The following is a 17,685-nucleotide window of genomic DNA, read 5'->3' as shown; positions in this document are numbered from 1 at the left end:
TGGACAAAGAAACCGAACCGAACCGTTTATATAAACAAAAAACTAAACCAAACCGTTTATGAACTCTGAAGTATTTAAACCAAACCATTTAAACCCAAACCGTTTAGGGAAAAGTTGAAACCAAACTGAACTATTTAATAAAAAATTTAAACCTAACCATATAAGTCAACTAATTAAACATTTAAATAAACAAAAATACATTAAATTAAATTGATTAAATCAATAGAAGAAACTTTAATTGAACCATTAAATTAAATAAACATTTAAGTTAAATAAATTAAATCAATAAAAAACCATTAATTAAACCATTAAATTAATAAATTATTAAGGTACAAACAAAAAACCTTTAAACCAAACCTATAAACCCAGGTTTTAGAATCGAACCGAACAATTTATCGAAAATCCAAACCAAACCAAACCACTAAAGTTTTTTAGAACCAATAAACCGTTTAACCATGGCTAACGGTTCGGTTCGGTTTCTAACAAAAACCGTGCGTACACAGTAATAATGATATATATATTTAAATCTTTATTCTTTACTAACAATTTTTTTAATTTTTTTTCCCAAAAAAACATTACTTCGCATTAGGTTAGCAAACAAAGTACATCAAAGACCAACAAATTTCAGCAAAACTCACTCTTTTTACAACAAAAGTATCTTGTTAACTCTTTTTACATGGTAACTAGAATTGTAACACAACTATACATATTTACAGCTCTTGGTAGTGGTCACTAATGGAAGTCATTGGCGTAAACTGCCATCTAGGTGCTTGGTAGTTCCATTTAGGTCTTGATGATGATATGTCCAAAGTTTAAATATTATTTGATTTAAAATTTAAACAAGAACCTTTATTAAATACTCAAGAGTGTAAACTCTAGGTTTGATTTTAATGTTTTAAGTTAAAACTTAATTTTTTATTAACCATTTTTCCAATAAAATAATATTTTTTCCCAAAAGAATAACCTTATATTTTCCAAAAACATTTCCCCTTTTTTTCCAAAAAAATAACCTTTTCTTCATACTTAATTGTAAAAACATTAACACAATATTTATTGGAATGGGCTATTTGCCCCCCCCCCCCCCCCCCCCAAAAAAAAAAGAGGCGTAGTTACTCTTCCTTCTTTCTCTTTCTTCTTCTTCTTCCTCAAGTTTCCAATCAATACTGTGGATTCCTTTTTCTTTTACATGATGTCTTAGGCGATGGGGAGGGTCGGTGGTGGCTGCTGGGTGCCGCCACTGGAGGAGGAGGAGGAGGAGGTGTGGGTAGGGAAGCAGCGGCGGACGAGTCCTTGTTTGTCTTTTGCGAGTATTGTCAGTCAAGCTTAGAGGGTTGCAATATTTTCCCCCATAGTAGCACTTGAAAGTGACTTTTCTATTGTCATTATGCTTATCCACCACAACAATTATATTTTGAGCATAGAAATGGTCCTTGATAAAACTGATTAGAGCCCCTCTCTCAGTGAAGGTTCTATTGATAATTGAAGCCGAAGACGGTTGGGGAGACATGTTGTGAAGCCAAATTGGGGGATTAGCAAAACTACCAGAATAGCCTAAATATGGCATGTGGCCACTATCCTTATATTTAGCATGGGCACGGTTTCGTTTCAAGGCAAAGAAACCGAACTGAACCATTTATATAAAACAAAAACCAAACCAAACCATTTATGAACTCTCGCGTATTTAAACCAAACCATTTAAGAAAAAGTAAACCCAAACCGTTTAGGGAAAAGTTGAAACCAAACCGAACTATTTAATAAAAAACTTAAACCTCACCATTTTAGTCAAACTAATTAAACATTTAAATAAACAAAAATATATTAAATTAAATATATTAAATCAATAGAAAAAACTTTAATTGAACCATTAAATTAAATAAACATTTAAGTTAAATAAATTCAATCAATAAAAAACCATTAAATTAATAAATTATTAAGGTAAAAGAAAAAAGTTAACAAAAAACCTTTAAACTCGGGTTTTAGAACCGAACCAAATCATTTATCGAAAATCCAAACCAAACCAAACCATTAAAGCTTTTTGGAACCAATAAACCGTTTAACCCATGGCTTAACGGTTCGGTTCGGTTTCTAGCCGAAACCGTGCCCACACATACATACATAACCGGGTGGGCAGTGTCCACAACACGCTTAGAACCCTCCGGAACAGGGGAGGGCACACTATCAGTCAGCCATGGGGTCGTGGCCCCGTCCTGCCATGAATCAATCACCATCAGAGATTCCCTGCAGGCAGAATTCCAACTCTGCGTGATTCTCCCTCATGTATATTGCATCCCTGATTTGATGGAAAAGCTCACGAAGCCCTGATCCGAGCAGGGTTGTGTGGGGCTGTACATTTGTAGAGTATGAAATATCTGAATCTACCCAGCTCAGCTCGCCCATGTACATGGAGGTTACCACAGATCAGCTGTTTCTTCTTGGTTACATTCGCTGGCAAGACTGCAAAGTGCTTCTATTCTCAGCAGGTGTGGTTGCATTACGCTGGCTCTGTTGATTCCGTTTTGTTCAATCCAGGGCTGGTTTCATTTAATTCGGTTTCATTAATCTCCAGCTGGTTTGTCCCAAAGTGTCGGGGAATGGCATCAATAATAAAGGGAATTCAGTGTAATGTTGGTATAAAGAAAGGCAAGGATTTAATCTGTAAAAACAGTGATGAGATAGAAAATGGAATGCAATGCAATGTTTTTCTAGAGAAAGGAGTGGGAACAGTCGATAAGAACAATGCTAAAATAGCCAATGAGATGCAGTACAATGATGTTCTAGAGAAAGGAATGGGAATAGTCAATAAGAGCAGAGATGAAATTGCAAATGAGATGCAGCTCAATGTTGGTATAGAAAAAGGAACTGGAATAGTAGATGAGAACTGTGATGAAATAGTGAATGGCCATGGCAGGGTAGAGAAAGGAAAGGGAAAGGTCCATAAGAGCAATGATGAAATAGAAAATGGAATGCAGCACAATGGAGTAAAGAAAGAACAAAGGATAGTCGATAAGAGCACCGATGATGAGATACATGAAGTTGTGGCCTTACTCCGGCAATGTGCTAAAAGAAAAGATCTTATTAGAGGCAGCAGATTACACCTGGACATTGTTGAAAAAGGAATGCTGAGAATGAATCCGGCAATAGGGAATACTTTAATGGATATGTATGCTAAGTGTGATAAGCTTGAAAAGGCACAAAACGTATTCGATAGCCTTCCGATTCAGAGTGTTGCATCATGGACGGTATTGATTTCAGCGTATGTTCAACATGGCCATGGTCAAGTAGCTTTAAATCGATTTCAGCAGATGTTAAGTGCTGGATACTCTCCTAATGGAGTTACTTATGCATGTATCTTAAAAGCATGCGGTAGCATAGGAGCACTGGAAGTGGGTGAGGAAATACATCATAGGATTTTGAAATATGGATTGCTGAAGAAAGATGTAGTGCTTGCCAACTCCTTAGTCCACATGTATGCCAAATGTGGTGCACTTCCAAAAGCTCAAAAAGTTTTTGACAATCTTCAAGTCAAGCCTTTAGAATCTTGGACGTCATTAATATCAGGATACACCCAACATGGAAACAGTGAGGCAGCTCTCCGATGTTACAGAGAGATGCAAAACTATGGCACCACTCCTAGCGTGGTTACATTTGTCTGCATCTTGAAGGCATGTGGCAATATAGGAGCTTTAAATGTAGGTCAAGAAATCCAGAAACAGATTGAGAAAGAACATTTATTACAAAATAATATTGTGGTTGGAAATGCTTTAGTGGACATGTATGCCAAATGTGGACTTCTTAGAAAGGCAGAAGAGGTATTTCAAAAGCTTTCTATGCGAAATGTGATATCTTGGACAACCTTAATAGCTGGATATGTCCAACATGGCTATGGTCTTGAAGCACTAAGCTGTTTTGATCAGATGCAAGCGCATCAAGTTTCTCCCAATGCAGTTAGTTTGGTTTGTGCCTTAAAAGCATGTGGCATTGTCAGAGCCTTAGACAAGGGCCTAGAAATACATGGTCAGATTCGTAGAGATTTGGTACTGGAGGAAAATAGCCTCATTGTTGGGGCATTGGTATATATGTACGCCAGATGCAACATGATTGAGCTTGCCAAAGAGGTATTTAATAAGCCTGCCCTTCGAGATGTGACTTTGTGGACTACACTGATTGCAGGGCATGTCCAAAATGGGTGTTATGAAGAAGCGATCGATCTCTTTGAGAAGATGCTACACAAGGGTCACAATCCAAATGCTGCTACATATTCATCCATTTTGAAGGCATGTGGAGTCATTGGAACAGCAGAAAAAGGTCATACAATGTTCTCTGAAATCGACCAATGTGACTTCTTGAAAACAGACATAGTACTTGCCAATTCTGTGCTAGATATGTATGCTAAAACTGGTTTCATTGAGAAAGCACACAACTTATTCGACAAATTGCCATGTCGAGACCTAGTATCATGGAATACTTTAATTTCTGGAAATGCCTATCTTGGTAAGTATGAACTTGTAGTCAGTTTATTCAACAAATTAATAACAGGAGGTTTAATACCAGACCCAACTACCTTTACTTTGTTGCTTGTTAGTTGCAACAATGCAGGGCTTCTAGACGAGGCTCAGTTTTGTTTTGAAATTATGTTAAATGGAAATTATGGGATTATGTCAACCTTGGAACACCATGTTTGCATCGTTGATCTTTTTGGTCGTGCAGGACAGGTTGATAAGGCAGTAGTTGTAGTCAATGAGATGCCGTTTTCAACTCATGTTACCTCATGGTATGCTGTGATGAGTGATTGTCACAAATGGTCAAATTTAGGCATATGAGTGTGTCCGTCTCTCACATCTGGCCTGAAATTCATCAGCTTGTGCTCGAGGGATTAAAGAGATGCCCTTATTTAATCCACCTCATTGCCAGTGTCATATGATAATGAACTGATTTTTGCTTGTTCGGGATGCCGAAACTAGCAATATAATGCTGCCAATCAGAGGTGGTGTCTGGTCAATGCCTATGTCTGGTCAGCAGCCAAGGCTTAGCAAGTCTACTTCTATGGTGATTCACACAAATATATCTCCTTTATATTCATAATATTGTCAGTGAAAGCTCCCTGGAGTGAGATACCAGCATTACAAATGCTTCATAATAACACACACGCGCGCGCGCACACACACACATGCATGTATTCTCTGCACGCGGTGGGATCATCAGCTTTCTCTATTCATTTGACTCCTCTTACAAGCTTGACTATTACTCTTTCACTTGGCCACTAACATACTCTCATTTCTATCCCCAAAGGGTGTTTTACTCTTGTCAAACCCCTAAACTCCTAATGTACTCGGCTTGGAGATTTTTTTGACCATGATGGACTGTACATTATTCCCACTTTGAACATGTGATATCCTATTAAGGAATTCTTTTATTGGAATGCTCATTAATCACTATTCACCCTCTCTGGTTGGGGCACCCTAGTCTTTCATCTATTAGGGTATCTCCTAGGGCCACCACTTCACCTTTGTAATGGAGTGCACATGTGGCAATCAATGTTTTCTTACATCTGACAAGTGTGTAGTGGAGTGCACCACTCGTATTACCCCACAAATGATCAACCTCCATGAGGTACGTAAGGGCACAAATATAATTGGAGTCCTTATCCATAAGGTAATCCTATATTTGTCTTGGGGTAGTCTTTGTGAAGGAGATATAACATTGAATTTCCACTATAAAAACATGGCATTTCTTAGCTTAGGCTACTTACATGAACATGGCTTTCTTTGAATCTAATCAATTTCTTAGTTAACCCTAGTTTATGCCCTTATGTTACTAGAACTTGTCTAGTCAACATTATATAGTTTTGATGCATTGCATGCTTGAGGCTATTGCACTTTCATTGTCTTGACATAAACCATACTTCCAATGACTTCCATAAATCTATGTGCATGCTCTTTGCAACCTATAGGCTTGACATAAACCTTGTTTTATTAATAACAAGAGATGTGTCAATGAAGTTATGGTATCAAGGGTAAAAGATGATTAAGTGTGAGATCCCTAAATATGATTGGGTGTTAATAGAGTGCAATGGAAGCTCTAGTGCTAGAGGACGAAACATTGTACCCCAAAAATTGAAAGGGAATATGTTTGTGCCAAATGATTGGCATTCTCAGATAGTCTTCAAACATGTATTGCATTGTTCATTGTATAAAACAACATTGAGATAGGCAAATAGGCAAACCATTCCTAGAAAAGATCTAAATTTCTTGATAAATAAAGAACCCAAGGATGAATTAAGGTAGATGCAACATCAAGAGGTGACATGCAACATCAAGAGTTTATATAAGCAAGAGGTGACATGCAACATCATGGCCTTGATAGATACATCAATTGTCGCTATAAAGTAGATGCCTGAAAAGAATGGTTTAGTGGAGAAGCTTATGATGTGTTAGTATAAAGTTATGGGTAAGTGTCATGATGACAAGTTTCATATATGTTCAATCTTGAAGTACTTATTAGATCCCATGGTCCGACACTTTTCTCTCGGAAACTTTACATGACAAATTCATTTTCCACAACAAAAAGAGTAAAAGATGAAACATAACAACTTTGCTTTGTAGAAGACAACACAATAAATTCATTGAAGGAATTTAGAAATATGATTAATATATGGACTTATTCTATGATTATTTCAAATTTAACTTCACTACAACTAGCAATATGTAAAGGAGGAATATTAAACAATGAAGTGGATCAAAGAAGAGGTAGCAAATCAAGTTATGAGAGGTGAATAAAGAAGAGGTAAAAAAGCCTTGAGATAAGATATGTGTATTAAGTCGAGAATAGAATCATGAAGTGCTTAGGATAGAATAAGTGAATTTAGAAGAGATTAAAAACATGGGAGAAGGATTAAAAATAGGCCACAAAATTATTAACGTCCCCAAAATAGGGCAACAATGTTTCTAAAGAGCAAATTAGGTCTTTTACAAAATGATTTTCTCAAACATTTGCAATAAGCCATGCACACATGGACTATTCAAGCAACGAGGATGAATCCAATGAGCAAGAGGATGTCATGTTTCAATGCCACTGAGCATCAAGCAAAATGCCATATTTGCGGACATGCTGACTTCCTTTCTTCTCTACACTACACTTCAAAAATTGACACCATCAACGTAGACCTTCAAACAACAAATGATGTGGATGTATGTATGATCCAAGCTGCAAAGAGCCATCATAGAAATACACTAAAACAACTTGACAAATGTTTCACTCACAACATGTCAAACATGTTTGCATAAAGCAACTCAGCTAGCAAATTTGTCATCATAAGCAAAACCAAAACATGAGGTATATTAACAAAAATTTCAATGTTTTTGATATTACTATGTTGGTATTAGCTAACACGCTTGTGCCATGTTGACAAATCTTCATCGTCATCCAACAATCAATGAACATAAATGACTTTGCTTCTAATCAAACTTAAGTCTCAACATCACAAAATAGAAGATTGCTTTCTGTGATAATGAACTACAAAGGACTAGCCCGAGAAATTGGAATGTGTCGCATCGAAAGCGATTAAATGTTGTGGATGTCCTCAAAAGTTTTGCTAAGAGTTGCAACAAGCAAGCAACTTTGATCCTCAACCAAGCACAAAAAAGAGAGGCAAATGTTGTTCCTTTGTGTTAGGAAACATGTCCCCCATGATGGGAAGAGGAGCACGAGTCAAAGAAAGGACCGAATTAGTTGACAACAACTTGGTCGAGGCCGAAAAATCAAACCGATTGTTCAATTCGGTCATGGTCGAATAATCAAATCCGAATCGATTCGGCTAATAGTCAAATTGGTCGAAGCCGACTCGGGGCTTTAATTGTAAATAACCTCATTGTGCCCTTAATGGGCTATATTTGTAAATAGCCCAACTTGTATACGAGTATAAATATACTTAGGGCAAGTAGTTAGAAGGAGAGTGAGTTGTTGAAGAGTTAGTTATCATTGTTTAGAGCTGTAATCTGTGTGAGTAATTCAAGTGGGAGTGTGTGTGTGTAACTCCATAGCCGTATGTGACGAAGAAGAGCTCAAGGTTATTGCCTTGAAGCTTCTTGTTGTACATCTTCCATCAGAGTGATTCTGTTTGGAATTTGTGGACTCCAGTGGTTTATCCCTTCCGAGTTTTCCACGTAAAATATCCTCATGTCTCAGTATTTCTGTTTTCTGTTTGTCTGCATATTGTCATTCTCGATCTTTGCACCCGCATTCGCATACGTATTAACCGGTTGTGGCCGGGACGATTCTCAACACTTTGGGCACAACAAAGCCACCCACTAGCGCTCAAGAGAACGACCGACTAAGAATTCGAGATTGGTCCTTGCCTTCGACAAAGTCATTCGCGCTTGGCCCTTGAGCATATTCGTGGCCGATTTCGGAGATAGTATGGAGTTTGTGGCTTATTTTGAAGCTTCTCCCAATGGACCACTCCAACTCATTTGACCCAAATAATAATTAACCTAAAGCAAAGGACCATTTAAGATAGAACATATCATGATGGCGGTGCACATACAGTTGGCGAAAGTTTAAGTATTTATAGGAAAGCATATAAGTGTGAGTCGATTCTCTCCGTCACACTCAGTAAGTAAGACAGTGGGGACAAAAGACGTCATAAGTAGATAAAAACATTCAATTAGGTTAATTATTATTCAATTCAAATTCCAAATTACAACTACTAATAGAAATGGAACTAGAAAATGAAATAGGTGGAAAAAATCAGAGAAAATGCAATTTCCTTTCCCTTTTATTTTACTCTGTTTTTTGAGACTTTATTCAGTAATATATGTATGTATGTATGAGATTGATAGAAGATCATTTTTTGCTTTATATTTCCTGTCGTTTTACAGGGGAGCAAAAAAGAAAAAACTTTACACGCAAAAAAAATGGGCACACTCTGTTCCTTTTATTTCTTCCTTTTTTGATATTAAAATTGAAACTCACAGAAAAAAAAAAGAAAAAAAAAACTGTAATAAGATCTCTCCTCTGTGTCTTTCTGAGAGTAATCGTGGCGAGCTCTCGTTCTCTGAGACAATTTCCTGACGTGTTAAAGTGCACGTAGACAAATCCAGGGCGGCAAAGATCGCGTTGTGTCTTTCAGCACGGTATCCATTTCTATCTCCATTCTTCATTCTCATCTATAGCTTGAATGATATTGAAAGAGAGAAAAGAAAGAGGAATGAGCTTGCAACATTCTCTGATATGGAAGAATATCGATCTATCTATGGATATGCACCATCAACACACTGTGACTTGATACTCTGACACCGAAAAATACATATCCACATATATATATATATATATATATATATATACACACACACACGTATATGGCACAGAGCAACTTCAAGTCTGTCTCTCCTTCGGATTCATCTTCTTCTTTCTTGCCGGCTTCTTCTTCGGCAACTTTTTGTTATCCTCCTCGAAGACCTTATGTTTCCCGTCTGAACAGAATTCGGTCGGTTCCACGGAGAAGTCCATTGTATTGCACCCCTTATCTGTATTCGATTCTTTTCTGTGGTTTGTCATACTTTTTGCTATTCATTGGTAAGCATCCGTTCTTTTCTCTTCATAAGTATCCTTTATGTAATTGTGTTCATCATCGAGTGTCTATCGTCCTTTGTGTTTATGTTTTTTCATCTCTGATAAAAAATTTAGTTTTTCATTTGGAAACATCACTTTCATGGGGATTTATTGAATTTGTACGATTTCCTTTGAAAGAAAACAGAATTTCTTATATGTCTCATCTACAATTCGACAAAGGAAAAAATCATTATGGATCTTGTCAATTATGTTCCCTTTGGTAATGGAGCTTCACAGCTTGCAGTAAGCATTTGTAAGACAGAGAAATAAAGTGCTAAATTATTACATGTGATTGTAGGAGAGAGAAGGAACAAATCAATAAATGATGCAAATCATCACATGGGAGAGTGTTGTAATGAGGATTCACTGCTTGCACTACTAAGGATTAGTAAGAGAGAGGAGGTGAAATTAATAGTCATTATGTTCGATGAGAAGAGAAATGAAACAAAGTTTCAGTGTGCGCATTAAGGATTAGTAACAGAAAAAGTGATAGATAGATAGATGTCATGACATGGGAGAGGAGGAGAGAAAGAACAAATCATTACATGGGAGAGGAGAGAGGAATAAATATATAAATAAAATCACTGCATAGGAGAGGAGAGAGAAGGATCATGGGCGAGTGATTGAAATCATTACATGGAAATTCATAACAAAAAGGGAAGGAAAATATAGTTTCCTATTTTACACTAAGAGATGTTGCTCCACAGCCTTTTGATGCTGTCCATTGGGAAAAGCAAGAGAAACAGAAACAGAATTGATGGGGTGGGAGCGCTATGTCGTCCCAAGAACCCATCACACTGTCAAACAAAATTTTAAATTACCCTCAAACAAATTTTTGCGTTTAGATAAAGCTATTCGAGCTGGATGAGGGGAAACACTCATGTCCGATTCCGAGGGAGGACCTTTTTTTTACCTATCCCAATCTTTTTCTTGCTATGCCTGTGGCTGAGAGACCGACCTCGTCAAGATTGCGAGGCTTGTTCAATTATGAGGATTGATCCTGGAAGAACATTCTTCCTGCTTATTTCTCCACTCAGAATTTCGAGATCCTTCAAAGAAATGAAATAGCTACTTGGGGGGGGATGCTATCCAAAAAAGGTTAGCTAGTTTAGATATGAGAAGTGTTATGGATTGTGTGTATTCGGAGTGGCAAGCATCGGCGAGGCGAGGATATGTAGGATGTGAGTGGGAAGACCGAACGGTTCAATGAAGAAAGGACCTTTCATTAATGAACTTTTCTTGTAAGAATGATAAGGATTCGTATATTTGAAGATGTTTCCGTTTTCATAATTTAAAGGTAAAATTGAACATGGCTTGTGGATTCAAATTGATAGTAAACTGTGGTGGAAGTAAATTTGAAAATTGCTGGGTTGGTTTTGATGTAGTAAAGCTCTTTGACTACTTGTTCTACTCTTCTAAAATTAGTGAAGTTTCATGAACCTCTCTAGCTCAGATTGGTGGGAAAACTTATTTATCAATACTTAGACTTCAATACACATAGATGTTTCTCTATCTCAAAATTCAATTTATACATCAGCAAAATACTCTTCATAGAATAATTTGACAGCAGAAAATGCTGCATAATTTCTAGAGGTGTATCACATTCCTTATTTTCAGATCTTACAGCATTAGTTTTTTTTATCAACATTTAAAACTGATTTAAGAATGCTGAATTTGGGGCTCTATAATATTTCAGGATCTTTATGGATCTTGTTTAGCTTTTATGCAACTGAGAATGTGCATTTTGGAAGAAATGTTTCCCTTCTATATAGAGCCAATTCGTTATTTGTGACGCGAATCAAGGCAAGCAAATTTTCTTCATATTTCTTTCTTCACAAGAAAATTTCGTTGTTTTTGTACATAACAATTATTTACAACCTGGCCTCCAAATTGATTTTTATTGTCAGGTTACAAGTGAGTTACAAAATCAAGGTCTCATTATTTATGGGCTACCAAAAACCCCACAGTTGAATAAAGAAATGACCTGGACAGAAGCCTATGATATGACTGTTCTGTATGGAGGGTATCAGGTTTGTTTTTCTTACAGATATTCTCTTGGAAGTATTTTCACAAAACTATCTTTTCTTCATGGACTTGAACAAATTATTTTGCCTTACGTACAGAGATACGTACATAATGCAGAATGAAAACCATGAATAAAATATCACAAAAGTCTTCTCGCATGACCCAATAAATGAAATTTCAAAGAAGTAATACAGGTTGCTTTACTTTTTGGGTTTGCTTGGTTCTTTTCCATTCATTAGTTTAACGTCTTATTTGTCTAAGGAAGTCAACATTAAAGAAAAATGACATTGATTCACATATTGTAAAATGCATTAATAGTTTTATATGCCTTATCCATGACCTCGAAAAAGCTCAGCAAGAAATGATGTATCACAATGTAGATATGCGAATTCTCATTGTTCTTCCATGATATTGTGAAGAATTGGCAATGACTCCCAAGTGATATTATTCCCTTTATGGTATCCATTATCCTACTGTGGTATATCTGGGAACCTGTGAAGCTCAAGTTGGAGTATTGTAATTCCATAACTCATATTCTGCTGGATTTGTGGAAGTTTATCAAAGCACTGGGACCAAGTACATGACCTGCATATTATTAAAGGCAAAGCTACCCTTTTCTGAGTATGGTAAATTGCAGTATCCTTTGCGGGATGCTGTAACAAGTCTAATGCCCCTAGCTTCAAGAAAGCTGCTGGTGTCCTTTCCTACAGTAAATAGAAAGAGGAGCTTGACGATGAGAAAAATGCTCTTGCCTCTGAATTTCTGCCAGGTGATCAAAGGTCATCCTCAAAGGAAATTTAAAGAGGGATGATAAACCAGTGTGAGAAAGATGGGCAAGATAAGCGGGGCAGATATTTTATGTGGAGTTGTATAATGGACAATCAAGCAAGAGTGGAGCAAATAGAGAAGGGCAGAAAAATGGGTGGAAATATGTGGAGTCTGTTGAGGTGCCCCAAGTGCATGCAAAGAAAAATATGGCATGAAGCTGCATGTGCATGGGGTCGCCCAGGAGAAGCATGCAACAGACTCCACAGTAGAAATAGAAGTACAGTAGAAATTTGGAAAGGAGCAAATACACAACATGTGGTGGAGTGATAGTAGATTACTATGTGGGCTCATTGGTGATTATCTAAGATGAGTTGTGTGTCAGCATGTTGATGAGAAAAAACATTTGACTCTTTGAATTGAGTGCCCTCTTAATGCCGATGAATAGAAAAACATTGAGAAATGAGTCTTGATCTTGGACTTGGATTAACTATTGTCTAATTTGGCTTATAAACTATTGATGGGATAGTGGAGATAGGTTCTGTGCAAATATAAATATGCATATGCATGTTTTCGTCTCTCTCTCAGAATTTCCTTTCTTGTAAGGTCAAACTCCTAGCTAGGTCTTATCATTATTGTATATATCTCTGAGAATTATTTGCTTATTTCTCATTATAATGTGAACAGGGGTGGGATTTCTGGCTTAATATGGGTTCTCAAGTGACAATTCAGTACAACATTTCAGATTCAAGACAAGAGCTGGCATTTGTAGTTATAGCTGGTAAGCCACAAACCTTCATATTTCCATTCAAAGTGTAGGTGAAATTATGTTCAGAATTGTGTAATCAATGTATCTCATGCATGCAATTTAATTGATTAGCTTATGTAACGTAGAGTCCCATTGCACCTAGTGCATGTTATGCATGAAATTATGTTCAGAATTGTGTAATCAATGTATCTCATCCATGCAATTTAATTGATTAGCGTATGTAACATAGAGTGCCATTGCACCTAGTTCGTGTAATTTAGATTTGCATTCTCCTATGTATTAATGTATAGTTGAGTTTTTTTTATTTAAATTGTATTTGAAATCTACATATTTTTGACTTCGTATTTAAAATTCTCCCATCCCTCTTTGACTTTGATTAAATTTTCTATAGATGTTTACTCTTTTTTCCTGTCATTACTCATTTTAGTAATTATTGCCCAAAGTGGAATATAGTAGATACTTGATGTAGTAGTTCCGTCCCATATGCCAATATCGGGTGGACACTAATATTGATTTATTATGTTTCTCATATATTACTCTTTCACACACATGCACACGAAGTTCTTAACCCCACAATATTGTACGTTATACTAGTGTGAAGGGAAAACAAAGGAAATTGGCCATATAATGTCGTTTAAAAAATACTTCGACGTGTTTCGTTTGAAACAGTGCCCCCTAGGAAACTTCCGCATTCAACAACTTCTTGACATTGACTCTCCTTTTTTAAGGAGGCACAGTTCAGTATATCAGTCCTTGAGTTTGTTTTGTTCTGTCAACTTTTTGAGACTCTGCTTGCCTTTTACCAGTACTGCTTTTTTTCAGATAGATCTGACTTTATGGAGTTGTACATGAAGGCTTTGTTTTCTGCTTTATCCAGGATTCTGATTTTGTCTGCTAGGTTTTTATAGCATGCAACTTTTTAATTGCGAGATAGGTGCCAACATTTATATAACCCCAGTATGTCTGCCATGTGCTAATGCAAGCGTGGGTTCTTTTTTATGTTCTTTGAAGTAATACATTCCTGTGCTATAATAAAATATGCAAGTGAATATGCAAGGTAGAGCCTTTACATGTCAGATTTATTGTGTTGACATGAAGTGCACAGGGGAGGAGAAAATGCGAAAATGGCTTCAAGATCCAAGTGATATTGATATAGCATCCTCTCGGAAAACTGTTCAAGGTTGAGTTTTAAATCATGTTTATCTCCGGTGATTTTTCTTTCCGTATTTAGTGCTTTGATGATTCATTTACTGTTTAGTTAGGCACGGGAGACATTCAATATCATGTAGGGATGAATGAAAGATACCTTTTTTCTTTTCTAAACCCAAATTCTGAAGTTGCAGAGGTATAAAATATTCCTTTAAAATTCAATTTTTGTTCTTTCTTGTAGAACTTAGATTTATGTCTCAATTTTTGTGTAGGCTGATGTGAATATCACTGTTAGAAGCAAATTACATGATACGGATGCTTACAAATCAATATGTACATCAATGACTTGTGAAGTACATCTTGATTTTCTTGGCTCTGATGTGCTTCTCTTGACCACAAAAACATTTCAGGTAAAGATACTTTATGTGAATATATTTTGTGATTCATTAAAATTCTATCAACTGCTTTGCTGTGCTACCTCTATTTGTCATACATGACCTGATCTCGATTGTGGTTACATCTAGGTCAGATTACATTTTGGATGTAGTTATTCCCCTCATTTAGGATTTCCCCATTTGTGGTTTGGCTATCTGGGATGCCATGTCAACCAAAAATCCCTCCTGCTAATGCTAAACATCAAGCAAGCAAATTCTATTTTTGTCTTTTGTTGCCCACGCACGTCTTTGCATCCAAAACAGATAATCTCGTAGCTGCAAATGTAACAAATTCAAACAGGAAGATTCAGGCTACTTCAATATTTGACTTCCTCATCTCTAGTCTTTGTCCACATGTCTTCCATCATTGCTTCAGCCTTGCAGGTACAATCATAAATTCCAATACCGCATTCCATCTTCTTATTTCTTTGCCTTTTTCTATCAATTCTCCCTCGGCGTTTATCATATTTTTCCTTGCACACTATGCTTCGGATCCCTACTTTGAACTTTAAACTTCTTAGCCATATACTTCAGAAGGATGGGTCCTTTATATACTGCTTATCTTGTGTTCCATCTTCGTCATCTGTTTTTTTGGAGATGAGAAGTACCCAGCATCCAAAGCAAATGTCAATTGACTTTCATGGACCATTTTTTGTTTGTCCGGGGACCTCTCTAAAAAGCTTACTTAATCTTACGATATTACTTTTCCAAGTTTTCTACAGATCTTGCTTGTTCACAAATGATGCTCTCAAACAAACTTATCAATTTTGGGTGTATTTAACTAAAATCCTGCTTGTTAGGTCTCACCCTTTATCAATATACAGACTCCAGAGTCCCACCAGTGAATCCTGCCATTTTTCTCTGATAGATATAAGATTACCTGTAATAGTTTTTCAGGCATATTGAGGAGTTACCCGGTTATTACTGTGTCCAGGTGATCGAGCATAAAAATTCATTAACACTTTCAAGGTTGGCACAAGAAGATATATATAGTTGGAGTGTGGACATTACATTTGAACAGAGATGGCTTACTTACATGTTCTTCTGGGGTAATAATAGCAGTTCCAAGTGGTTGTGGACTTTCACGTATTTATGCCATACTAATATAAGGGCACATTTTGCAGGTGCAATGGGCTTTGTTATGTTGGTCTTGTACATTTTTTGTAGGCCGTCTTCCCAAGAGATGGAAACCTCCCAACCAAACAATGAATCTTTTTCCGTAGAAGCTTCTGTTCCTGTGATTTTTGTAGAGGAAGATAAAGTGGATAGATCTAAACAATCAGAGACCTCATCTCTATTGTCTCCAGACACGGAATTGGAAGATTCTGAAGCTGTGGAAGATTTCATGTGTATAATATGTTTTGACCAACGCAGAAATTGCTTTTTTGATCCATGTGGGCATTGTGCTACATGCTATTCATGCAGTAAGAAGTGAGTTTCCCTGCCTTACATTACTACAGCTTCTACGATTTTGTTTTTATTTGTTGTAGTGATTATGTGACCTTACACAATCCATGCCTGTATTTATTTTCTGTATATCTAAAGACTAATACAATACCCCTCTTTTATTCCAGGATTTTAAAAAACAAGAAGGCATCCTGTCCATTGTGTAGGCAGCAAGTACAAGTTGTGAGGAAACTTTTCCTACACTGAAAATAATTTATTATTTATACTTCATTTCTTGAACGACTTACTTTTGTACAGTTTGGAAAACTTTACTACAGACATAACTTTACAACGGACATTACATTATTTCATGTATTATTTGATTGAATAATTGGCATAGGTGGAAATTGACGTATATACTGAAGCTACCACTTTGTATGTATAAATATAAATTTTTTTTACTGACCTAGAGAAATTATTTCCTACTCATTTGCGAATTTCAAAAGAGCAGAACTGTGTAGAATACGAAAGCTGCTATATTAGTCACTGTGGAATAATTTTTTAATCATTGAATCTTTTAACCTCAAAATTCTTCCATACAAAGAAGTGCATTGGAGGTACATTTATGTGAGTTTTTTTCTGTTTGGAGTGTGTAGTGAATATATTTCTGCCATTTGATTGTATGTGTTTTCTAGATAGAATGTGGCAAAAGGATTTTGAGTTTGGCCCAATTAATATGGGATGGATCAAGTCTTTGTAGATGTTAAAGTCTTTCTTTGTTTGTTGTCCCCATTCTCGTGGATTTTTTTCCCTCAGACATGAAGTTCCTTGCGAAGATGAATGTAAGCATAACTAGCTACAAACTCTTTATATGGAGTTGAGAGTGTATTTCACTTCTTTGAATCCATGAAACTGTCCCATATTCCAAAGTGGAGAAGGCCTGTGCTGCCCTTGTAATGGATACAAGAATATCAAAAGAGAATTAAAGTTTAAAGATCAAAGATCGATGGTGTAATGGATAAAGACAAAATGACTTATCAACTCTGAATATTTAGTATGAGGATGCTCTTCAAAAGTACCAAGGAAGTCGGAAGTTGTTTCTCAAGGCCAGAAACCTTTCTTTTTCCTCATTTAAACATGAACCTTCATGTTAGGAAGGGCAAATTCATATTTTTTTTGTAATTCTGAATATCATGTACAAGTAAAAGATTTTCAACCACATACAGAAAGCAATAAGAGATTGTGAACTGCTCTATGTATTCGAGAAGTCATGGGAAATGCATGGACTAGGGAATTGAAAACTCTTGTTCTACATAGTAATCAAAATTTCAATAGTTTAGCAATTATGGGTTTACACCGCCCTTCTACTCAACACACCCACACCATGTTAAGCGTTTGGAATGCAACACACACTGGTTGTGAAGAAGAGTGCATCAACAAAGGATACTGAGCAACTAAGAAAATATACAAAAGGGGAATAAATTTAGCCAATGGACAACCTAGTGTGCAACGACCGCACTTATGATGTAAACGCTATAAAAGCCACCT

General features: G+C 36.5%; 2 protein-coding genes across 2 annotated transcripts; both read left to right on the top strand.

Moving 5' to 3' along the window:
* The first annotated feature begins 2,591 nt into the window (after nt 1-2,591).
* LOC147864808 (pentatricopeptide repeat-containing protein At5g39350-like) lies at nt 2,592-4,820 on the top strand. Its single transcript, XM_087318580.1, has one exon. The coding sequence runs from the start codon at nt 2,592-2,594 to the stop codon at nt 4,818-4,820; it is 2,229 nt and encodes a 742-aa protein (XP_087174706.1).
* A 4,174-nt stretch (nt 4,821-8,994) lies between these two features.
* Nucleotides 8,995-16,589, top strand: LOC147864807 (E3 ubiquitin-protein ligase APD2-like). Its single transcript, XM_087318970.1, has 10 exons — nt 8,995-9,573; nt 11,306-11,412; nt 11,517-11,639; nt 13,087-13,180; nt 14,274-14,348; nt 14,431-14,513; nt 14,590-14,727; nt 15,686-15,800; nt 15,876-16,182; nt 16,326-16,589. The coding sequence occupies exons 1-10, from the start codon at nt 9,357-9,359 to the stop codon at nt 16,402-16,404; spliced, it is 1,338 nt and encodes a 445-aa protein (XP_087175096.1). The 5' UTR covers nt 8,995-9,356; the 3' UTR covers nt 16,405-16,589.
* The last annotated feature ends 1,096 nt before the right edge of the window (nt 16,590-17,685 follow it).

Source organism: Azolla caroliniana, unplaced genomic scaffold, assembly GCF_043228905.1.
Source record: "Azolla caroliniana isolate FFs.n. ecotype wild unplaced genomic scaffold, voAzoCaro1.0.p SCAF_4, whole genome shotgun sequence".
Classification (NCBI taxonomy): Eukaryota; Viridiplantae; Streptophyta; class Polypodiopsida; order Salviniales; family Salviniaceae; genus Azolla; species Azolla caroliniana.
The sequence above is the reverse complement of the archived record's forward strand: the minus strand, read 5'-3'. Positions and strand labels throughout refer to the sequence as shown.

Coding starts and splice junctions, on each gene's coding strand:
- LOC147864807 (XM_087318970.1), top strand. CDS start 9,357: ATGGCACAGAGCAACTTCAAGTCTGTCTCTCCTTCGGATTCATCTTCT. Junction 9,574..11,305: donor ATACTTTTTGCTATTCATTG/GTAAGCATCCGT, acceptor ATAATATTTCAG/GATCTTTATGGATCTTGTTT. Junction 14,514..14,589: donor CAAATTCTGAAGTTGCAGAG/GTATAAAATATT, acceptor ATTTTTGTGTAG/GCTGATGTGAATATCACTGT.
- LOC147864808 (XM_087318580.1), top strand. CDS start 2,592: ATGGCATCAATAATAAAGGGAATTCAGTGTAATGTTGGTATAAAGAAA.